This window comes from Platichthys flesus, chromosome 3, assembly GCF_949316205.1.
Source record: "Platichthys flesus chromosome 3, fPlaFle2.1, whole genome shotgun sequence".
Classification (NCBI taxonomy): Eukaryota; Metazoa; Chordata; class Actinopteri; order Pleuronectiformes; family Pleuronectidae; genus Platichthys; species Platichthys flesus.
Genome location: NC_084947.1, coordinates 4,327,661 through 4,352,786, shown reverse-complemented (window position 1 = coordinate 4,352,786; position 25,126 = coordinate 4,327,661). Strand labels below are relative to the sequence as shown.

General features: G+C 43.2%; 1 protein-coding gene across 1 annotated transcript in view; it reads right to left on the bottom strand.

Moving 5' to 3' along the window:
- Positions 1 to 7,571: 7,571 nt before the first annotated feature.
- The window catches only part of rtn4r (reticulon 4 receptor), a 42,132-nt gene continuing 24,577 nt past the window's right edge, over positions 7,572 to 25,126 (bottom strand). The window contains exon 2 of the mRNA XM_062380090.1: positions 7,572 to 9,656. Coding sequence (XP_062236074.1) covers positions 8,275 to 9,656 — 1,382 coding nt within the window. The 3' untranslated portion in view covers positions 7,572 to 8,274. The remainder of the gene's footprint in view (positions 9,657 to 25,126) is intronic.

Here is a 25,126-nt window from a genome sequence, read left to right as displayed (position 1 = left end):
AAGAAATGCTGATTTTTACGATAAGTAGCAACGCCAAAAATGAATAGATCTCGATTTTCGGTAAAGACCACTTTCTGAGTGAACATGTTAGTCCATTGTCCTTCCACCTGGCCACCCTGAATGCAAAATATATATATGTCCCCAATTTTAATCTTTTGACAGAAGCTGAAAAAACAAATGGCTCCAGAGGTCACAGGACTATAGAGATTTTTTTTAAGGAAAAGAACCAATCATTTTAAAGTTGCGGTGAAAAGGAAACACTCAAATATCTTTGTGTAGATGAGTCCTAAACTTTAAAGTCTTGGGTTCAATCATGAAGTAACAAACTACATTTTGGGGTCCCAAACCTTTTGAAAACTCTGAAAGGCTTCAAAGTAATATTGGTAAAGTGTCTTTTTAACAACTTGCTTGAGGTTCGGGTATTATATTATAGTCTGAATTGTGAAGTCCAATGTAATTTGATTTAATTTAATTACATATCAGCACAAGCCTAACCCATTAGTTCCCGAAAGCAGCTTGGCCACAGTGGAGATGTTCAAAATCACATGTTCAAGAGAACCCAAATAATCAGATGTTCTAAGAAATACAGCTCGGAGGTGTCCGGCAGTAATGGCTCAGGATGTCAGAGGACTCGCTGGGACGTTGTGGGTAATTTGATCCTCTGGGAATTGACTTGGGGAAAGATTTGAGGACGTGGGTTCAATTCTTATGAGGCTCAGAGAATGCGAGTATTGAAAAACGCTCAGAGACGTCTACATTGTGATCGATAGCATGGAGGGTTTGTTTGGTGAAGGCTCCAAGGGTGCAGGTTTTCCAGTCTGGAGTATCTGAACCAATCCTACTCAGGCAGAGGTTCCATTCATGATAAGTGGGGAACTGACAAGTCCTCTCTTGACAGCATTTATAGGAAAATTACAGATGTATTTTTGCACATAAATTAGGAAACCAGACCTTGTTTTAGAGCCTTTTATGACTGGTGGTGTACACTGAGTTCAACAGTCCAATGATGGATCAGTGGGAATATGTGTGTGTGAGAGAGAGAGAGAAAGAAAGAGAGGGACACGTGTATATGGATTGCTTTATTCTTTTTAATCATATTAAGTTGGATCATTAGATGGACCCGTTTGCACGGTGAGGTGTACGCGACCAAATCCTATTGGATATCGGCCTAATCTACAGTGAAAGCTCTGCAGCCTCCAGTTGCAGCTTTAGTGGGAACTGCGTGTCCCTCTGTGCCGGCCTGGCCGCGGACATACGTGCCGCATTAATTTGGCTGAATTAGGATTGAGAACAAATTGCCACTCTACATTCCCAAATCCAGGGGTGATTCAGAAATAATGAGCGGCTCAGCTCACATAAATGGTTCACAAGATTATCCCCATCTGAATTAAACAGCTCACCTCCTGGCCAGGACACGCAGTAGTTTCATAACAAACTTATCGTGGACAAAAAAGAAGGAAATGACAAAGCCAGAGTGAGATGGGGCCGTCCTCATCAGGCAAAGGACGTCACAATGATGTCATTCTAACCAAAAATAAGTATTGATGTACTTTGAGGATGTTTTCAATTTACAAATCCTGCACATCACACATTGTAATAACCCTGAAACCTTCCTGATGCCATGAAAGCATTTTTTTCCCCGTGTCCACTTCCATCTAAAATGCTTTAAGATTATCTCTTAGCAGCGTTTCATGCTATGATAGCACTAATGGCAAAAATAGAATCATGATCCTCAGCGTTTAAAAGCGGATCAGGCAGGAAGGTCTTGCTGAAATGACCTTTGGATTGGGCCTCAGGGACTAAAACAAATACCGTCATGCTTCTTGTGCCAGCTCAACAGGCCACTGGTATTGGTGGAAGTCGTCAAGCCAAATGGGGCAGAAGGCTCAACACCAGGACCTTGAGCAGCTGAAAAGAAAATTCAGTCAACATCACTTTTTATACCTGTTTTTTATCTACACTGACTAGTTTAGCAAATCCATCAAATCCAAGGTTAGAAATGGTTTTGATGGCCAAGGTCAATGAAAAGATTCAAATCAAAGATGGAAATTAATTAGAGTTTGCAAACTGTTGAGCGAACATCACTTATTATATGGAACTTTTTAAAATTAGTTGATAAACAAATAAAATAATAATAATGAGATAAAGTGCATCAAACTGTGACTTTATATGAGTTACTAACCCACTCAACGTTGGTTCACAATGTCATCAGTCTTTTGTTATTGCCTTATTTTTAAAGTTTAATACGTACTTACCTCAATAGCTGCGTGGATGAAGCTAAGAAACAAAATTTCTAGATTTAATTGTATGTATAATTATTTCTATAGCCCACATTCACAAATCAAACATTTCTCAAAGGGCTTCACTGCACTTTTAAAAGTTTTTTTTTTGTCTCCTTGCATTATTTACCAAAGATGTAGATATTCCACGGCCTGAAAACACATCCAACACTTATTTGAGCGGCTGATCCTTTATTCAAAGAGACTTTCCGAGGACCAATCATGAATGTGTCGGTGGCAGAAGGTGAGTAAGATGGGGACCAAGCAGAGATTGACAGAGATAAATACAGAAAGATTGACAGCGGGTGGGGGGGGTAAAGTGAGATTTGATAGAGAAAGAGTGTGATAGCATTTGAGCGTTTAGTATGCAGAACGTAAGGCAAACACTTTCAGCCCCTCTGTCGAAGTCTGGGACTCCTCTGCAGTGAACGGTCTAAACTTTCTCTCATAAGCTTTCGCCTCGAGCCATGAACTCAAATATTTTAGTCACATTCGCTGAAGCTGTAAAAAAAAAAAAAGGGTGCCTCATTACTTATGATCAAAGGTTGGTGTTTTCTGGAGGAGACACGGAGCGTCTGCTAGAATTTGCATTAAGAATTGAAGGCGGGTCATTTTTCTACTGAATAGAAATGTTTGAGTTTGTTATTTCTGTGACATTTCGGCTTTCTCACCAATCTCCACAGACCCCCCCCCCCCCCCCCCCCCCCCCTTCACGGCCCTGTCAGCAGCCATCAGTGAGTTCACAGGAATAAGTGAAATGCCCATCCCTGTCTGGTTGCCTTTCTTGTTTTAATGAAATACTGAATAAATGACACTTCAACTGAGTTTGAATCTTTTATTTGTTTATTGAGTAATTTCATAATGTATTCATCAATTTATGAATCTAATTCATAGATTGTGGTTGTGAGTAGCCCTTATTGGGCGCAGAAGAACACAGTAAACAGGCCTGCAACGGGGGTTGAACTGATCATTTTATTTCTTGTTTTCCATGCCGGCTTTTGTAATTTCTTTTATACCTGTGTGCATGTCCCTGTTTGTAAGAGATGACGGTAATTTCAGGTGAACACATTGGGAACAGCTGTTTGACCCTCACAGTCTCTGAGCACATCGGACACACACCCTCCGTCTCCAACAACCGAGTGAACTCCGAGTAGAGAGCAGGGAATTCACAGCGAGGACACTGACCAGTCTTCCTTCAGCATGTGACGACACGTGGCGATGCAATAGGGCACGTTGTTCTTGCAGGAATAACACTGCAGCTCGTTCTGTGGGAGCTTGCAGCCACAGAATGGACATGGAGTCTTTTCCTCCTCCAGATCTGACGTATCTGTATCGGGACGTTGAACCAACCACTCAATCCATATCCGGTACTTCTTGTCGACCTTGTTTCGGTACTCTGGTCCATTATGTGGCCCAAGCTGTCCACGCATTTCACTGTCATCTGCAAACCTGACGAGCTGCGTGTCCTCCTAAAGGGACACGAACAAAGACAATGGATCTGCATGTTTCACTCGCATAGCATCTGGTGTCTGCGTAGGCGGACGTGTTCACACCGGTCGTCAACAGTTTGAGGAAACTTCAAACGACTGAGTGGGTTGAGTTAATAAGGGAGTTTAGTAGCATTGGCAGGGGTGAGGAGTTAAAGGGGGACACACCATCCAATCTAAGCAGGAACGAGGAAAACAGTTTTATCGAAACAATGTACAACAATGACTCCTTTTGAAATTCTTCAACTCAAAATGTCAATTAACGTATTGTCTTGATTTGAGGGCATCCAGAGCGCTAAAATATCTATTATCACTATGCCTGTTAGTCTGTGCTTCTGTACTTTTGGGATATTCATACATGTACATATGTTACCCATAGCCATGTTTGCACATTTGATTTGGACCACTACCTCACAGAGCCACGTTTCTGGAGTATTACCAAAGATATAAAGTGCTGTTAAAAGCAATCACACGGGAATATCCGCAGAGAGCTGCCCTTGAAAACCAGGAATGTGCCGAGAGTAAAGAGATAAGAGGACGCTGGAGAGGGACCATGAAATCAAATTATCATGTGTGAATGTAGTGGGAAAGTATGTACTCCAACGTGTGAATGAGTTATGATGTACTCGTGAAGGTGGATCCCTGTTTCTTTGCCAAATGCTCCAAATTGTATTCATGCTAGGAGGAACTGCAGCTTCCTCTCAGCGTGAGCCTCTTCTTCAAAGTCTCAGTTCCGCCAGCCTCGTGTTTTGCCACCGTGGAAGTGCTAAATATGATCAAGCTAATTTAAAAGTGTGCTCCTCGTGAAGTCAAGACACTTCATAATATTTTCCTTTTAAGTAGAAATCCAGGATAACGACTTGTATCACACAGCAAAATCGGTGAATCCTTCCAGTGCACTTGATTGGGTTCAATGTTTGCAGCAGCTATAAACTGTGATTTCCATTCAAACACAGCCGCAGTGATTCCTTCAAAATAAAGAGAAAAACGCACATTGCAAGGAAGAATGACACGTGGCATGACAAAATGTGTGCGTTGTTTTCCAAGGACACAACCTTCCACCAATACATATTTTTTATATTTAGAGCAGACCTGCGGAAACAGAGAAAACCGAACTCTAAAGCAGCAATTATGACCACAACCATTATTTTCCTACATTCCCCTATTAATAAATGTTTTATATAGCTGCATGACTGGAGAATAACGGGCTCACTTAAGGATCCATTACCAGCCGTTGACGGTGGTTTTGACTTTAAAGGCATAATGGATATCTCATCTGGGACATTTTAGTCCGGCTTTCATGTATTGTTTTATAATTTTATGGCAATTTTTGATTTTACAATTGTTTATCTATTATCATAAATTATTATTCATATTATAAATACATTTGACTATCTTACCAGTATTTATTCTGTCTTGTTTGACTTTTTAATTCCAATTTACTTTGTAATATTTTATAATGTATTAGTGCATTAGCCTCTGAACTGACTAATTTTAACTTTTATAACATTTTGTCAATGGCTTGTAGAGAACTTTAACTGCAATTGATTTGTCTGAAGGGTGCTAAATGAATAAAGTTTGATTGATTAAAAAACTGGGGTCAAGGAGTAGCATAGAAATAGAAAACTAACTACGTACAAACTTGTGATGGCAGTAATGGTTGTAATCTTTCTGCAAGGTTGTTGGTGTCTAAAGAAATGTGTAGTAAAGTAATAATGAAAATTAACGGATCTGTAGTGAAGCTATTTTTTATCTCAGTTTAAACAGATGTGCTGTATTCTCCTTCACATCCCTGGCCCGTATTAACACTGTTTTAACATCTGCATGGAGCTGTGCTATCTCATGATGCCAAGGTAAATCTATCGAAGAGGTTTTTCTGAATCAAACACATTCACTGACATCCTCTCAGCTCCCATTGGCTTGTGTAACAGGCCTCGGTTGGTTGAGGGGGGGCATCTTGTTGATTCCTAACCAAGATCAATATCTCCTCAGGTCCCTTTCTGTCCTCTTACTTTCCAGGGTTAATCGATGCCGATGCAAAGCTCCGAGGATTTGGAGACCCCGACTTCTAATCCTTTCACTTTGTGCAAGATAAACTGAGGGGATGCTGACAAGATCTGGACTTAATTTGCCGCAGAATATTATTATTATTCCGGCCCGTGGACTCGGCGCTGCTTAGACCTAACTCAGACATCTCTCCCTATGACAAGGTGACATTTTAAGGCTCCAATTATTTTAAATCCAAGGGGTTTAAACTGCATTTTTCATGCGGAGAAAGCAACACAGTGCTCAATATGATGCCTTGAGGGTCTTTCTAAAGCTCTCAATGTCAAGGTTGTGATGCGAGGAGTCAGTTTTTTGAATATTGCCCCAGCATTTTCATACATTGTTTAATAATTCACTCAAAAATGATGAGGGAGTGTGGCAGTGTTTGTAATATACATAACTAGGTCTAATGGTATGCTGAATGTTGTGGAGCTGCCTGGGGCACTTCATTTCAACGTCATCGTGCTGCCTGCGCAACAGTCGCTTAAATATGAAAATATAAATATAAACTGCGTGGCTGGTTGTTGATGTTGACCTTGTTTTAAATTGCATATTACCACATACTCATTGATTTTGTTTGATCTTCCACAAAGCCTGAGGAGGTTGTACAGAGAAAAGAGGCTGAAACTGCTGAAAATAAAACAGAGCCCGGTTCATTTAATTCCCATGTGAGTTCTTCTTAAACCCAACGGTTTCCTGACCAATTTAACATCAAAGTCGGAACAGGTGGCTGCAACTGTAGAAAGCTAAATGACATGTAATGTAATAATGTAAATTGAATGTAGAAAAGTCAGAGGGGAGAAGTTCAAAAATGTGTATCGATGGAAGGTTAATTTTCTTTCTGCTCCTTCTTTCACTCCCTCTGAGCTCACGCAGGTTTTCTCTGCAGTATCTCAAGCTTTGCGATGCCATCATCCTGAAGAGGCTGCGTGGAGAAAACAAACAGAACCTGAAAGCCTGAGGTTTGGACGGAGGCCAGATTTGACAAAACAGTCGGTCATCACTCTCCTAAGAATCCCCGAAAAAAATTAGCACGCCACAGTGGGTCCACCATCTGCTTAGGAGGAGGAATGTTATGTGGCCCTTTATGTGGTGAGAGGGACACAATATAATTAAACTCAGGTGCATGTTGGTAATTATTTAGAGCAATTTCGCAGTGTTAAAATTAAAAGTCTCCCTCAAATGCAGTTTTTCCTCACCTCATTAAAACAGTTCACCAGCAAAGGATGGATCCTGATGAGCTGCGGATATTAGCAGAACTAACTCAAGGTGTCGTTTTCATGAGGTTCTTAGGCAGCAACCAATTATTGTTTTCATTAATCAGTAATGTGATACTAACAGACATTTTTTAGGTGTGTAAAAAATGTAATGGTATATTATATATGGTACAATATATGGTACATTTTACATCTCTTCGGGTTTGTAATTCTAATATTTTGTGTTATGACAGAAAAAGGTTTACATGCTCTCAGCTTTCCTCCTACTGTCTGTCCATTGCTGCTGCTCCTCTTTGCAGCCTCTGTCTGAAACACTTGGTTTTAGCACCTGTCTCTTTAAGGCCCCCCCTTCCATTAAAACACGGCCAACACGGGAATTTCTACATACCCGAAATGAAAATAATAACTCACAAGAGGATAGAAAAACTGAAAAAGCAATATCCTTTATAACCCCAACCGTTAAATCTGCTGCAAAAATTCCCAACTGAGAAGCTGTTAAGTCCACGTCTTCCTCCAAAATATCACACAAAATCAACATGATCTACGAAATAAGAACTTTTATTCATAATATATTCATACTTGTACACAAGTAAAATAAAATGCATATCTATGGTTCCTTTTGCAATCTCCATAAACAAACCAACAGCATTTAATTCAGTAAATGCTCCCCATGTACCCTTTCTGTCATGAAAATAGAACTGAAACTGGGGGAGGTAAAACATTTGTTTTTATAAACATAAAAAACATAACATTACCCAACAAATGCATCACTTTGAATAAATAATGGGGAGGGGGGGAGATCGTTTATGTTCATTAAACCGACCCAACATTCTTTGTGTGCGCTCTGTTTTCCTATACTTGTATTTTTTTTGTTTCCTCTTTTTTTTTTTTTTTCCTCTTTTAGTCGTACGGTGTTCTGTCTAAGCAGCAAAAGCTTTTGGGAGGGAGAAAGGGAGGAGTCTCCGAAAAAGTGTAGCTTAGACACGGTACAGTAAAGTACATAGAGAACAAACAATTTTGGGCACCAATTCATTATATACATTGGATCTGTAGTGTTCTGTAAAGGCATCCATTTTGTTAAATGTACTCTAGCGTCTTTGTTATTCATTTGTCCTCACCCGCGACGGGCCATCAAGACTCCTTGCTTTTCAGTCACTGCCTGTTGTAGATGTCACTGCATCTTTCGTATCATTGTCATGAGCATCAACAATCTTGAGTCCTGTCTTCAGAGCGAGATCGGGAGTCCTAAGACATGGCTAGAGATATCCAGATCGCGGGAATGAAGAGAAAGTGAAGAACTTGTAAAGTGGCGCCCCGGCCCTTGATGCAGTGGGTGTCTGACTTTGGCTTTTTGGAACACTTCTTTTTCTTTTTATTCGACGCTGTAGATGATTCCGTATTGTCTATGAGCTCTGGGTTTAGATTTTCCAAGGACTCGTCCAGGGTGTTGGACAAGGTTCCCAGCGGACCATCATTCTGCTTGTTCTGGGTCTCATTTTTTGTTCGTTCTGGCTCTTTATATTTAGTCTTGGACATGTTCTCCTTTTCCTTCAGGGGGTTGTTAGTGATTTGGCGGCTCTTGCCAGACAGGATAGAGGACTTGTCGTTATCTCCGAGACAACACCTGGGAATGGTTTCTCCCAGAGGATTTTCAGTGGAGGGGAATTTCCCAGACTGTGCCTTGGAGCTGAAGAGACTGGTCTGGATTTGAGGCATTTCCACACACCCCTCCAAGTCCTCACTTTTCAGACGTTTCAAGTCTTTTCCTGCCAGGAAATCGGGAACGTTGCACTCCAACTCAGAGCTGGAACCTTTGAAACGTTTGAACCAGTCCCACAAGGTCCTCGCCCGGCAGTCGCAGATCCACTGGTTACCATTTAAACGCAAATACTGGAGGGACACCAGAGGGTCCATGGTCTCCCCTGACAGGATGGTAAGATTGTTAAAAAACAAGAACAGGGATTTCAGCTTACCAAGATCAGTAAAAGCCCTGGGTTGGACAAAGATAACCCGATTCTCATGTAGTAGTAGCCTATCCAGATTGATTAAGCCTCGTAACATGTTGTCCGTTACTATCTTGATCTTGTTATTGTGCAGGTAGAGATAAGTGAGGTTGGCAAGGTCCAGAAAAGTGTCATCGTGCAGGGTAAGAATGTTATTATCCTGCAGGTAAAGGTACTGTAGGGAGAACATTCCTCGGAAAACCCCAATAGGGAGCTCTGACAGGCCACACCTGTGCAGGTGGAGGGTGTGCAGCTTAGTTAAGCCCCGAAAGGCTGTAGGGCTGATGGTGCGGAGGTTGCTGTTGTCTCCTATGTCCAGTTCCTCCAGTTTTTCCAGGCCATAGAAGGCCCCAGCCTCAATGTAGCTGATGTTGTTGGAGTACATCCAGAGGACAGTGAGATTGTGGCAAGAGCTGAAGCTGGTGGATCGCACCACCGTTAGCTTGTTGGTCTGGAGGAATATCCGCTGGCTCCGGCCGGGGATCTCAGTGGGGATGGAAAACAGCCCTTGTTGCTGGCAGGCCACTGTGGGCCTGGGCTCACTGTAGCAAACACACTTGGCAGGGCAGCTGTCAGTTTGAGGCACAAGGTGCAGCCACATCACCAGAAACAGAAGTCGCCCCCCTGAAGAGACAGAAAACAAGAGAAGCTGGTAAGTTGGTGAATGCTGAGTCACAATTTGTATAGTTCTTACACACAAATGTGTAACAATATGTAAAATCACAATAGTTAGCCTGATATAAAGTATGTGGGAACAGCTATACAAATTGACACTGCACATATGCTAACATTCCCTTACATCAAGTGTAAATTTAAGAGCATTACAAAATAATATCTTCACAGTGATTCAGCATGTCTTTTAACAGAGATGTTTTTTGGGGGGGATTTGGGGATGTATCTCCTCCCCCAGCGTTCTCTGCTGACAGGAAGTCCAAAACAGCCAAGGAGAGCTCTGTAGAAGCAGACTCAATTAAAATTGGGTGGGTGGCTTTTATGTGGAATTAGCTTGCACTAATAGGGCGAACATAACTAATGGTGTTTCAGCGTTCCTGAGGTTGACATTTAGCCTGGCGCTGAGAGATAAGCTTTCATGCCAGGCTAAGAGATTGATGCCTGGGGCGGGGTGGAAAGAGGGCTACAGAGGCTCTGCTAGAGTTTCCACTGCACAGTCAAGACTGAAGCGTTTTTTCCTAAGTGCAGCATGAAGTTGAGATATACAAGAGGTGTGGTAGCACTCAGAGCAAGGCTTGTAGGATTCCTGCCCTCAAGGCGTCCATGTTTGAAATAAGGCGTATTCCGCATTTGCTCACATTAATTATTTCTCCCTGTCATCTGTCCATGGTTCATATCAGCTTTCTGATATCACAAGTGAAATGGGCTGGATCGCTACATGTGAAGTATCACTTCTGACATTACACTGCTGTGGGTGCAGCGGAATGAAGAGCAGCAACTTGGGCTCATTCCTTCACATAGAGATGCAAGTGTCAGTGTCACAGGAATGTCTGGTATCAGCATAAAACTGCAGGTACACCTCCAAATCTCCAAATCCTCTGCAGCTCTTGTCCTTGCTGAGGATTTCCAATCTCTGCTCTCATGCACATGTGAGGAATCCCAGACTCGCGGGCATGACAGGTACAGTGAGTGCCTGGAAAAATGCATGAGCCTTACTCAGCCCGTCCTCCATCCCAACTCTCCCTCCCCTCATTCCCCTGCAATATGTTTCGGTGCAGCTCATCTCTGGACCTTGTTAAACGGAGCACTGGTGTGGCCTGACAGCATCCCTCTGCTGCACTTTCCCTCCAATCTCCCTGCTCAGCCGTCAGACTGCCACCGGAAAGCTGTCAAGACTTTCCCCTCTTTCTGCATCGTAGCACTTTTCCCTCAGCACTGCCTAACAATAGCAATATTTTATCGCACAGCACGCTTGGCGTATCTCCTCTGCCATCTTCATTCTCCCCCTCCTCTGCTGTCTATTCATTAACAGGCTATTTCCATCCACGCGTTGCATGTCAAAGCCCGGTTTCCTCAGCTCTCGGCATAATAGGTCTTGTCTTTGTTAGCATCTGCTGAATGACACCACGAGACCCACAATGTCATCAGCTCTATCCCAATTATTTTCTGCTCTCTAACAGCAGCCTTCACATCTGCACCGGGCTGATTGCATTACCATACAGTGCGTTGCAAACATCAATCTGGATTCTCTCTACGATTCCACTCTGTCATTATCACATTTCTGAGTAACCTCTGCTTGGCTCCACAGTGAGACCTCTCACCTTCCACTCTGGAGACTCGTCCTGTATCTACAGCATATACAGCTGACGTGAGAATTGTGTTCACGCTATCGATTTGGCAGCAGACAACGCTGGGTCGTGCACTTTTATTTTCAGCGCTACTTTGTTGTCTTTGCTTTCAGATCTAAAGCACATAGCGAAGATTAAACCAAAAGCAACTCAGGTTTGGCCGTTTGTCCTAATAGCTGTTGACAGAAACTTTAATATCTTAAAGTACAAGGTTGTGAGGCGGGAGAAGAAAAAAAAAGAAATCCGTTCCTTATCGTCTTATGCCAGCTTTGGTTTCAGCACTTAATCTTCCGCTATCTGCTGTGTCAAAACATGGCTCCGAGCACTGCCTTCCAGTGTCAGACCCTGCCAGTGGCCTCTCCTTTGAGAGCTATATTATTGTACAATAGCAATCATCGCTCTGTTTAAGAGCAGACAAGCCTCTTTGTTTCCTCCTGACTGACACTGTGGCCCCTTCAGCTTTGAGTACAGCACATCATTTAACCCCCCCCTCTCTCCTCCAGGACAAGCCCTTCTATTTACATTGAGAGGCTGACAAAATGCAATACTGCAGCTTGGAGAATGGCATACGACCAATACTCTTTGGTGATGTAGCGTCCTTGCTTGTGTAATTAAATTGGCTGTCAAAACAAATCCTCCGAACTCGTATGATATAGCTGCGGACAGGCTGGTTAGGGCATTAAATTGGGCGTTATATTGGTACTCAACCAAAAATTGGATATTGGCCTCTTGGTGTCCCTTGCTGGTGCCATGAAGGTGAGGATATGATTTTTATTCATCCAGCTTCAGGCTTGACAATCTGCAAGACCTGCTGTGAAACCTGTTTAACAATCCACTGAAAGGAATTTCATTACAAGGGTGTTTCAGGAAAGTTTTGTCCCGTGGTCAAAAAAGGAAAATTAAAAAATCTAGAGACACCTGTTGGGACTGAAAGCGGTCCGTGTTGAAGATAACTGATATCAGCCAACTGCAGCTTATGTCCAGAAAAATTGGTATCGGTGCATTTTGTAATAACTGCAGGACACAGATGCACAAAACTGAGAGTGTTTTGAGTGGGTGCACATCGCTTTGTTCCGTTTATGTTTCCGCTCATCACTTGACCTGCCTCTGTGCTTGTTTGGACTTCAAAACAAAACTTTTGTGAAAACTCAACGTGCATTTAAACCCGTCCTCGTGCCCTGAAAGCCGAAGAGAACACAGAGGGCAAGTAGGGACAGCACATTCGAAGGACCTCCGATTCATCACGGTGGCTTTACTTTGAAGGGCTGGGGATCGGGCGGGGACGGCTAACATGACAGTCTCATCCCCTCGGCCCAGAGTGGTAGTGATGTCTCTGTCACAGATGAATCACGTTGTTTCTCCAGAGGGACCTCCTGGCCCCTTTCTGAAATCATGCATTATTGTGCTGCTCAGAGGCGGGCCTGCATTCAATGTAGCCATGATCCCCTCTCTGTAAGGTCGTGTCTCTGCTGTGAATCCATCCATGCATACGTAAATTGTTTTTATATCATGTTGAAATGAATAACTCAGACAAACTTTCCAGGACGTGACAGTGGTATGAATCCCTAAATTTCAGCTCATGCAGCTTTAAATGGCGTTGCATTCTGGGAGCAATAGTGGGCAATTATTCCATTTTGACAATAACGTGGTAGTTGCTGTGTACCTTTGCTGGACAGGCTGGTGAGGGCATTATATTGCAGTTTTTGGTTCATGTTGAATTTGTTTATTTGTTTCCTCTCTCAAGCCTATCATCAATTCCTGACTATTCTGCTCCCGTCTGCTCTCCCATCTGGTGCACATCACCATTCCCCACTAAAAAACAAATATGACATGTGGTCAATCTGGCTACCGAGCTACCGGCTAGCAGTGAAATGCCTAAACAGGCAGGTAGTGGCTCAGTTAAACGCTCCTCAATCACACTCAACCAGAATAGCCTCGCTCAGGCCCCAGGTTGGTGATTAGAATTGACAAAATTCTAAAAGCAATAAGTCAAAGCACAACAGTCCTCTTTTAAAACATCATATTATTCACTACATTCCGATTTTTATTTGGATCTGCACTCAATTTGAAAATGTTAAAAACTCGCTATCTCATAATGTTGAAGAAAGAAACAAATACAATTTCCTGGATGATCTCCCTGACCCGGAACTGCACCAAAGCGGACCCACCTTGTTTTGTGGTAATTAGTCCGGTAGATTTTGTCTGTAACCCTCTTAACTCCCAACAAACACTGATGAGACATAATCCATAATCATTTCTTTACCAAAGCCTTTCTCCCATAAGTACAACATATTACAAATGTCTCCAGAGATTTTATCAAAGGAAACTAACAGAGACAGTCAAGAGCTACAAAGTTTAAACAAAAGGGAAAATGGAAAGTAAGTTGATATTCTCAAATCCAGAGTGATTCATCGAGCCTTCTCTTTTGGCTTTAATGTAGTTTAATGCCGCGCTCCCCTGGATGTAAGCAACTAATTACATCTACTCATGTTACTCTTGATGAATCCCTTTCCCTGCGCTTTAACTTTTTGAAGTACTTCCTAAAATCATTACTTCTACTTTCACTTGTGTGTCGAGTGTATGAGAAACCGCAGAGTATCGGTTACCTTGTCGTGGCCGACCGGGAGAATATTCCATTTAAGTTTACTTTGAACCTCTTTTCCCCTTCCGAGCCTGGGGAGAAAGTTTTATTGTGAAGAGGAAATGGTCTTCACTTTCAAGAGCAGTCATTGAATTGCAGATGGAATTGGTCGGTGGGGAATATTCACACGGGAGAGGTTGTGATCAAAAAGCCACATTGGCCCTTTTATAGAAACATTATTTACCCTGACACAAAGAGCAAAGTGTTGAAAAGAGGTACTTTCCTCCCTTTACTTGGTTTTCAGCACAAATATTCTTACTTCTGGGTCAAGTAAGTTTATTTATTGGCTAATCAAAGTACTTTTCCAACCCTGAAGTAATTTCCTATTAGTGTCTCAGCTATATGATGTGATTCTGTTTGTTATGAATAAATACTAATCTACCATTGACTTAAGTAATAAGTGGATTTAAGGTTTATTATTGGAAATATATGTCTCTGCCATATTTTCAACCCACTTCCAAGAACGCCAAGAATAAGGCTCATACACACAAGCAAAACAAACACAACCACACACACACACACACACACACACACACACACACACATACGAGCAGGAGAAGGCAGATTCTTGCTCGTCCTTACAACATTGATGAACCAGATGCTATGGTCTTAAATAAAGATGCACACATCAGATCAAACAGGATATTTAGGACATGATGGACCAGCGACTCAAGCTGGAATCCCTCGGCTTTAAACCACGGAGAGTTGCGGGGGCGTCGGCTTCAGCATGTAGACGAAGACACAATTAGAAGACGAACAGGGGGACAGATGAGGTTGTGTTTCACGCGCATCTGACACAGCACCACTCCAAGCAGATGGCTCATGAATAACTGTCGGAACCAGCAGTCGACTGGCAGAAGTGAAAAACACAGGCAGTGAGGGAGAAGGACCATGTACAGAGGGCTAAATGCACGGAAGTCTCTCTTTGTCCCGGAGAGAAATTTGATCAATACCTGTAAATACACCTGACTCGGTGTATCAGCGGTAGGCAGATAGGCTGCCACGCCGCGCCCCTGAGCAGTGACAGCGGTAACAATAGGGCAAGAGGTTGGCAATACCCTGACAGTGAGGGAATGAGCTTGCAATCAGAGGGCTGTCGGATCGAATCCCCGCTCAACTGGCCAACGATTGGAGGAGAAAGTGGAAGTGAAGAGTTTCTCCTTTGCAACAACTGCCATCAAATTACCATCGACCCTTGACGGACGCCCTGGACTCCTGAACGCTTCGATCCCTGTGGTGCTCATCGACATCTTTGCTGCTTTCAGCCGTGAAAAGCCACTTGGCAAAGTAGATTAACGCCATTAATCAGCAATAAATACAATTTTTGAAGTACTCACACGGTCAGTTTAAGCAACTTCACATTCAGTTCTTTATTCTCCACTTTGACAGCTCCTTATACCTCCAAACTCTGTCATTAGCTTATAGAACATAATAGATTGTGAGATATTTAAATCACGTAATAGCAGAGATTAACGCTAATAGTTGATGATTAATGATTTCAGATAAAACTGACATTCTGCCAGTAAAATAGAAACTGCACTTTTGAAACTTTGAGTGTTATTAATACTTTTTAAGGGGGAATCATGTGGACTCACACTTAAAATGACATGTTTTACATTGAGAGAGGCCAGAGTCGATAATCTGACTGGTCCCACGCTGCACATACAAATGATGCTGCTTTTCCAAATCAATAATATCAATATCCACATCCATGAGTATCCATATCTTTCAAACCCGGTGCCAGTTTGTGCTACAGGTTTCCTGTTACAGATTTGTCGACTAAAAGCCAAGGTTGGTATTTTTCAGACGTGGAAAGCTCCTCCAGAGCCACAGAAAATATTATCTAACTGTTCAGGACTCCTCACGACTGTAAAACCCCCTCTGATGTGTACAACCCTTTTAAGTAGAGGATGGATGCTTCTAACACTGGGGACTGTGTATATGGGCAGGATTTCTGTGACCATCTATCAACCCTGCTGTAAATAATGACGATGCTTCTTTTCTCGTACGTTGAATTTAAAGATGGCTGAAATAGAGTTAGGTGTGCTTAAGTGCCAGCGCAGTGGATTAATGACGGCTCGGTGGCATGATGCCAGTGGATTAGGGGGCAGAAATGGCACATTCGTCACAATTCTATTGCGTAGTTGGCAGCGGACCAAGCGGCCCTCAGCGCTGCTCAGCTCACTGTGAAATGTTCCCCGGAAGGTCGTCGGGAGGCAACTCTACCCATGAGGTTTTTTTTTGCAGGATGGCTGAAATCCAGCTTTGTTCCCCGACTCCCCGTGTCACAGACATGGGCCATTTCCACATGTGAAACCACGAGTAATGTTTAATTCAAGCAGCTGAAATAATGCAGGCGTCCAACAGCATGTGTGTGTTGGGGGGGGGGGGGGGGGGGGGCGGGTTGTCCAGATGTTTTCCTTAAGCCACCGAAGAGAGAACATTTTGGAATGCTCTACTTTTGCTTTTGTGCCGTGCGGTGCTGCCAGTGGTGCAGCCGGGCGTTTTTTCTTTTTTGTTTTGTTCAACAGAGTGTATAAGTTTACATCTTATCGGAGAGCTGATAAATGAAGGTAGCCGCTGCAGGTACATGCCTCATGTGTCAAAGTGTGAGCTCAGCTCCCAGGCAGACTTTAGCTAAAGCGTTAACAGCGTTTTAGAAAGGCATCTTTTTTGTATTATAAATAGCATCGTTCTCTTCAGAGGATTGTGTGGAAATTTATGCATCGAGGATGAATCAAAATATCAGATATAAAATATCCATACTTACTGGTTTAAGTGAATTATGAATAGTTTTTCTTCCTTTTTTAATTCCACAGGCTTACAGTGTAGTCACATGTCTTATGGTAAATACAGGAGAGGTTTGGTTACTAGTGAATGGTAAAACTGATGTTTTAATAATTTCAAATTGATGGGATTGTTATTGATGTCTATCTAATGCATTTTATATGAATGAATAGAGGTTCAGAGTTCAAGGGAATATAACACTATGAAGATATTGAATTTATGAATACTACTGTATAATACTGCTAAATACTAATAATGTCCAACAATCACTTCTTTTGAAGAACAGGAGAAAATAGCGTTTGAGGTTTTTCATCATAGTCCCCATCCCCCTTTGGTTAAGACAAAAAGAAAGTTGTAGGAACTATGAGAATCCAACTCTGTGGTTAAACCTCAGCCTTGTTTTGTTTCTTGCTAATATTCAGATATTCTTCCAACCTAGTGTTCGGCACTAGTTACTCACATTTCTTATTTTCCCTCTAATCAGTGAATAAATTGAGTTAGAAATTAATTTTGAGCAACTCTGTCTCTCAAAAATTATGTTTATTTCCAACTCATTTGCAAAAGAAAATACGATTTGCAGAAAACACAAGTGTGACCAATTCAACCAATATAATAGGGACATGTTTTTACCAATGTTTGATGCTGAACATGTCAATAAAATGTTCAGATGATTTGTTGTGACTAAACTCTTTCTATGTACATGCTCAGATTCCCTTGGTAAAAGGATTTTGTGTATCATGAGCCCATCTTCCTATTTGAATGTGTTCACCGAAGGGCCAGCGTGTTGTGTATTTTTAATGAGATTCTTCCATTTCAGGTGTTAAAAAAACAAAAACATGATTCACCACTCCCAAAATTGAGTCATGGTCTCTCATGCAGTTCCGGGGCTCTCACATCAACAATGCGAAATTGCACTGGCATGAAGGGAAATGAGGCATAATGAATCACGGCGGTATTATCTAAAAAGGATGACAGCTCCAGTGAATATTGGATGATAGCTTCAGATAATGCAAACACCTCCTCATGTGAAGTGTCAGCTGGAGAGGGAGAGAGCGGAGCCCACAGGCAGCCCTCGTATATCTGGGCACGTGGAGATGAGAAAACACGGCGAGGTGGCCGGAGCAGAGAACAGGCTGTAATGGCTGGTTTCACAGTTTGCTGTTTTGATGTCACTGCAGCCTGTCGGTCCTGCAGAGCTCAGTTGAGCTCACACAGAATCGGCTGTTCTGTTGTTCTACACCTGGAAGCAGAGTCGATACAAACATTATCCACTCTGATAACTTCATTACGAGGAAAATTCACATGTGCGGCATCGGCTTCTCTCAGAGTGGCCCTCGTAGAGCAGCTCCAGCTCCGGATGGAATGTGATTGTGTGGGCTGTGAGAGAAATAACCTCAAATTCGGATCATCCTGTGCGGAATTAATTTAGTTGGATTAGAGAAAATTAGATTGCAAATTAAGAAAAACAAATTCATCAATTTGCCGACGCTTGCAAATACAGGAGCGCGCTGCAATTTGCAAAACACAACAACGGAAATGTTTCCAGGGGATCCCAAAAAAGTGCTGAACCTGCTGTAGTCAAAGGATCTGTGATGTTATTGAAGTCTGCTTCTCGTCAGTGTTTAACTGAACTTCACAAAGCGTTGAACTTTCTTAACTTGCACCGGTTGAGCTCCTTCAGCCCCAGTAGAGTTGTGTGTGAAGGAAAGAGAAGCTGTGGCCGGAGAAACCCAAAAATAATTCCTCTGCTGCTTTGTTCTTGACATGGAGGCTCGACTTAACCTTGCAAAGCCTTTGTGCCCGGGATAGAAGCAACTGCGAGCGCACACATTAGTCATTCCAAGGTTGTGCTTATAGGTGAGTGCACTGTACAGCACAGCCGGGTTATTTAGAGTGGGCAGTTGTTCTCATTCATGTGAAAATACACAGTGAACGATGCAGGTAGATCTGCAGCCTGAGGGCGAGATGAGCCTGAGAATACTTCACACAAGACAAACAGCTCTTGACGCCCTCTTCTACTGTAGTGACGTGTCATCCGCCCCCTATTGAACTGACTGGCTGCATCACCTTTAAAACCATGAGACCAGAGTGAGACCAGGCAAGAATATAAAAGACCAACTTCACTGATCTCGTCCTGACTGAAGTGGATGCAGTGAATACTAAGCCTGTATGTTAAGTCATGAGAACACACACGTATGCAGATAGTGCTCCTACCCCCCGGGTTCACATGTGCAAGTGGCCATGCATAATTCGAAGTTAATGCAGCGTTACCTTGAACAGGGAAACCAGATCTATTCCGCACTTTATTAAATTAAATAATGGTGTTGTAGGTTTTTTTAAACATTAAGACGATTTAAATATGTACTTAGTGAGTGAGAAACACGTTTGAGGTGAGACACTACATGCAAAAGCATTTTAGTCTTTTTCCATGCAGATGCATTTTTAGATTTGGGGGGTAATAATGTCTTCTAATGGAAAGAAAATATATATACACATTAAAGGGTTTATTACCTCCTCCACCAAGGAGGTTGTGTTTTCTGCATTCCTTTGTCTATTAGTAAATACATTTACACAAAACAAACTGGACGGATCTTTCTTTCTACATTTTCATACATTTCCCAGAGAATATTTAAGGGGACTGATTTCTATGTGAGATTGAATTACAGAGGGCTGCGCCATTCTGGTTTAAATATATCAATCAAAGCAAATGAGCATAACAATAACACAAAATTGCCTCTCTTGCACATTAAACCTAATATTTCAGAAAAACTGCAATATTAAAAAGAGAATTGCTGTAATGTAAATAACCTGTAAGCCCCCGGAAGCGCTTTGAACAAATAGGGACACTTCTGTTTATATAAGTAGGCGCTGCAGTTTTATTGCATGGTATAAATCCACACACACACACACAGGATGATGGAGCTCATGAGATGACATGTCATGCAACACGGTGCTCAGCAAGCTGTTATCTGTGCTGCTCGCCGCAGAGCGTTTCAGCTGCAGCGTGACATATGGCACTATACTCATTTGGAGGAGATGAAAAAAGAGGAATCACGTGGGACGTGCGGCCCTGAAAGAGCCGGGCATTTTTAATGACATGTGAAACAGGAAGCCACTGGATCCCTGACTGAGACACAGAAGAACACGGGATCTCACGTGGGAGAAGATGAACGATGGAGATAAACTGGGAAAAAGGAGGCGGCGCCCAGTTTGCAGTGAGTGACTGGCTGTTGTGTGGTTGTTATTTACTTGGCCTGTCTCATCATATCAGCACGGCGGCGTGTTTAATCTCTCAACTCATATTTACGGCGGATTCAATTACCTCATCTCGGGAGCTCATATGCTGTAAAGTGCCATCTCACAAGGTGGACATTACTTATCCATTACATCAAGCAATGGCTGTTTGGTCCTCTTTTTAGGTCCCTGTGCATGACTCACCGAGACACACGGTGGGGGACGGAGACAAAATGTGCCCACGAGGACGTGAAAGAAAGTCGCCAGAGGAGGAAGGACGAGAAGGAAAGAAGGACACCCTGAGACTGGCAGAAAATGAAAAGAATAAAATAAATTATTAAATCGGGCGGCTCATTGTGCGAGCGTTAACTACTTCTGGCCAGCTTTCTTGTAGATCCATCTATTTTGGATGTGTAGGCAGCCCTGGAGGCATGTTGACCTGAAAAAGACAAACCTCTCCCTCCCTTTCATCTTTTGAGTCAGTCCCTGCAAGCAAGTGAATTAGAGCCAATAAACCGAGGCCTACTTCTGCTGTTCTGCCCTGTAACAAGAGCTGTGTTCTCAGCACGTTGGAGATAACTATATATATTTTATAAGAGGCCTCTTTTCCAAAATAGTGCTGTCGGAGGGATACGTTGGGATTTGTTGTGCAATGAAAACCCGGTAAACATTTGTGGGGGCATGCAGCAGTCCTCCCCGGGAGCACATGTAGGTGGATTTCTGACATCAGTAGGGTATAGGATCTCATATCTTCCGCTCGCCTCCGCACTCATCTGATTCATTCTCTACCCTGGACCTTCCACTTACACCCAAAGCATGTGAGGACCGCAGCTCTGAAACTGAATTTAGCCAGCGCCTGTTGACTCAAACCGTATTTACTGCATATTCTAAAGCACAGAGGAGAATGGAGACCTTCAAGCCCACTGCAAGGTCTCTGTTCTCCGCCGTGCTTTCAAGAGAAATGACAGCCTTGCAGCCGTTTGACTGAAAATGAAACAGCGCTGCAAATTTAGTTGCAGAATTGGGTAAATAAGAGAAACCTTTTTCTTGCAAATGGAAATACATGGACCAGAAGTCAAATAAGTAAAAGGATGAATAAAGTATAATAAAAGATGAGAGCCGGCGGACAGTAGAAAATGACTAAAGCGCAACTTCCAGCTTGGATTCCATCAACCTTGAATCCTGTGCAAAGCGAAATATTATTATTATATTGTAAAATACCTGACTGCATTATCTCTGCGGCGCAGGATCTCCTCACTACAGCAGAGAGACACTTAGTGGTGTGGGGAGTTCACTGTTGGTCTTTTACTTTCATGGCTGAGGGTTAGATGCAACGGAGTAATGGACGCTTGCGGGAGACAGTTTTTTTTTTTCGTGGGGACATCCTCACGAGAAAAAAAAGGGAAAGAACCATCTGCGGCCTGGTTGTTTAATCAGCTCACTTTAGAAGAGGATCTTATAGTGAGCCCTCCCTCCTTTGGAAGAATGAAGGAGAATGACTTGTGCATTATTTACCACGCGCCTCGGTACTGCCGCACCCTGAGCAGACAAAGTGGGCTACTGCAGGAAAATGGATTTTTCTGCAGAGCAGCTCCGATAAGAAGGATGGAAGGAGGAAAGGACAGAAAACAGAAAATGAGGGGATGAATGCAGAGAGATATTAGTAACGTCGCCATCCAGCCGAGCTCGGAATCAGTTAAATTTCTTTGCAGCAGCCTCTCTGCTATCTGCTGCCCTCGCTCCCCGTTGGCCTGATAAGGGCACTTCTTTACATCAGAGGCCTCCACGGATCAGTCACCTTTTTCACTGGAAAGGTCGAGCACTGGCCCAGAGCTCGCTTCGTGCTGGGAAGTCATCATTCCTGCTCTTTATCTCCCAGGTGAGGCATGATCCGAGGCTGAGTGCCATGCCAGGCCGCCCCCAATACGCCCTCTCACCCCCTTAAACATCTCCCTCGCACCACCTTGGGTTGCGTCCAGAGAGATAGAGAGCTGGTGACGTATGAGCGGCGGTTTCGTGGCAAAGCAGCCATCAGATAAGCCTGGAGTAAAGATCCAGTAGTGGCAAGTTGGCACACGGCAGTATCTGAGCAATGGGTTCGGTCCAGCTATCTCCAAACCACCTTCACTTCAGAACAAGTGAGCCCCAGATTAGAGGGAGGGATAAACATGTCAGCATGTGGCCGCCACCTGAGACTTTCCCCTTTACATCGCAGAAACTAAAAGGGAAGAATAACAAAACATGCCCTTGGAATCCAGCGCAGGTGTGAGTGTGTGTATGCAAAGCCGTGTACAAATGGATGTGTGTACCGCTCTTGTGCTCCCTAGTCCCAGAACGACCGTGGCGCTGTAAGTGATGCGCTAACGCAATTTGCGTGGCACGATACTGTGGGACGACCCAACTGACAAGACTTCCTGCTTTGCTGCCTGGGTAATGAGTCATCCCAGCCCTGGAGAAAAACAATCTGGTATTTTTAAACTGCATCCTTCAGCTGTTCCTTTCTCCCTGGAGCTCCGGCTCGTGAGCTCGTGGTGGATTGGAATATGAATGCCGTTCCTAGTGCTTGTGCTAATGGGCCTGATATGTCTGGATAATACAAACGCATTACCGGGCTTTTAACGGTACTCCTGGTCCACCCATGCCCGGCTGATTAAGACTTAATGCTCGGCACCATGCATCAAAACTCACAAAATCTACGCCTGTTAAGAAACTAACCAGGAGTTTTAACACAGAGAGTCGTCAAGAAAGGGGGAAACAAATTAGTTTTACTGGAGTGTGAGAAACCATCTGCCCCATCAAGGGTTCTGATCCCAGGAGCGAAGGAGACTTGGACAAGAATGTACTGGTGCATATTACAATCAAGAAGCAGGTAAGTGGAAAAGGGGATTACCTGGCAGATGTAGCAGAAGCACATTGTTAAGATCCGGGTGTAACTTAAATCCTGAAGGTGATAGCACTGATGAGCTGATTTCCTTTAAGTCTCCAGGTTAGTCTGGTTTTCTTTGCAACATGTTAATTTGCATTTATTCCCAAAAATATCTGCTGATCCTTTATTCCTTCCGCAATAAAAAGTTTAAACTTTTTTTTCTACGTTGTCACTTATTACTTTATTAATGACATAGTGGTGGGGGGAAATGGAAAAGATCCACATCAAAGGGACCGGGTCAGAACCAAAGAACAACAGTTTTTGAACCTATTTATTTAATCTCATCTCGTTCTTAACCTGAAAACTTTGTGTGGCCGTGGTTAAAAAACTATGAATTACCATTTATATTTAGTACAGTGTTAATAGAGTGCTATTACAGTCCCCCTTAGCCAAGCAGCATATTACTGATGGGGTTAAAGTGGAGCCACTATTATTAACTAGTCACTACTAGTAACTAACTACACTGCAACTCCCTAAAGGAGTCTTTCTAAAATGTAAAGGAAAATAAGATGTAAATGAGAAATTGAGAAAATCCCTTTATGTATTATAATGTATTAAATGTACTTATCTGCTTTCACCCAGCGAAGGAATGAAATCATTAACTGCCTGAATAGAAGATAGTGATGCTTAAGTGAATGGGAGGAGAAATATTTGAACTCTTTGTTCTGGTTCCTTTATCAACTTCCTCTTTTTCAAGGCTTCTCGGTCCCAGTTATCTCAATCACCCTCAAAGTCCAGTCAGTGCTCATAACATATCGCTGACTCGGCACGTATGAAACTGTCTTTCAAATGAATCTTCCTCTCCGTGTTACATCCTTTTGATTTAGTTGTGGTCATATATACGACCGGATGTTCCATTCCCCTCTTGGTTTGCACATGTGCCTTTTCAAATTACGCGAACAGGATTTATTTTATGCTGCGTGCGACACGCGGCCCCGACGAGAACACAAGAAAGAAACGGACGGCACAGAAGCAAATCCCTCTTGATCCCCTCGCGTAGGAAAACATCTGAAGGCCTCTGCATTCTGCTTACACAGACGCCAGCATTGTGCCGCATCACCTGAGCAGCCATCACCTGACAGCAGGGATTTCAATCACTCTGCTGAGCTTGTAACCCTCGTCTCCACCTCCTCCTCCTCCCAGCGCCGCCGCCCACCACCGTCATGCTAATCTACTGGTGCACAGTGACGCAGGCGCTCACGCCTCAGAGCTCAGACGCCATCACGGCCCGGCAATTAAAGTTACGCAAGATATGAAGCCGGAGCACGACAGACGATGAATAACTCGTGCTGCTCTCCAGGGGGAAACCCGTTCACTCGCAGGTCATGAGACAACCTGTGCTCGGTTATACACACATGTTTTCCGGAGAGGAAAATAGCTCCGAGGCAGATAACACAAAGAGCAGGGAGAGTCACTGCAGCTTCACAGGTACACCCGTGCATTTCTACAGGGCATCTAGAAATAGCAGCTGTGCAGCAACAACAGTGGTTAACAATAGATTATGTGTGCTCTCCCACTTTTGTTGGCTGCATCTCCGGTGAAGCGCCTCTGGTAAAGTCGAGTAAACAAGAAAGTAGCAGGTCTGTGTCGGGCTGAAAGCAACAAAACCAGGCTCCCGCAGATTATCATTAGTCTCAGCATGCAGCCAGCAGGAAATAAGACAAGAGGCTTGTGCCGTAAATGAATTGAGCACAGATTTGGAAAGAAAAGCCGTAAATCAGCATGTGTCTGCATTACCTTTGTCCACGTTAACCAACAGAAGCCTCTTATAGGCTAATCTTAAAACGGTATCCATAAAGCTTCGGGAAAACAAAACCCTGTGCCGCGGCGTCGTGCTCACGGAGCCGCCGCACTTCCTCATGAACATGACATGACATTTATGATTAATGGCGTTACCGGCTGGCCCGAGATAAGGGCTCAATTAGCTGCGTGAGCAAGGACCTTGACTTTATCTCCAATGACTAATCCCATGGCTTTTGTCATGATCAGCAAGAGCGGAGTTCTAATCCTGGCTTGTGAGCGCCTGGCGTTTGGCTCAAACACAACTGATTCATTAGCAGTTAAAGATCCTGCTGCACAATTCATCGCAGAGTTATGGCGGCTGCGATGTTTATGTCAAACTGATCTTTGCCCTGCACGTGCCTCGGCAATATCATCAACAACAGTCATTGGCTCATAAATTGAATTAACTCTTTTAAGTGAAATT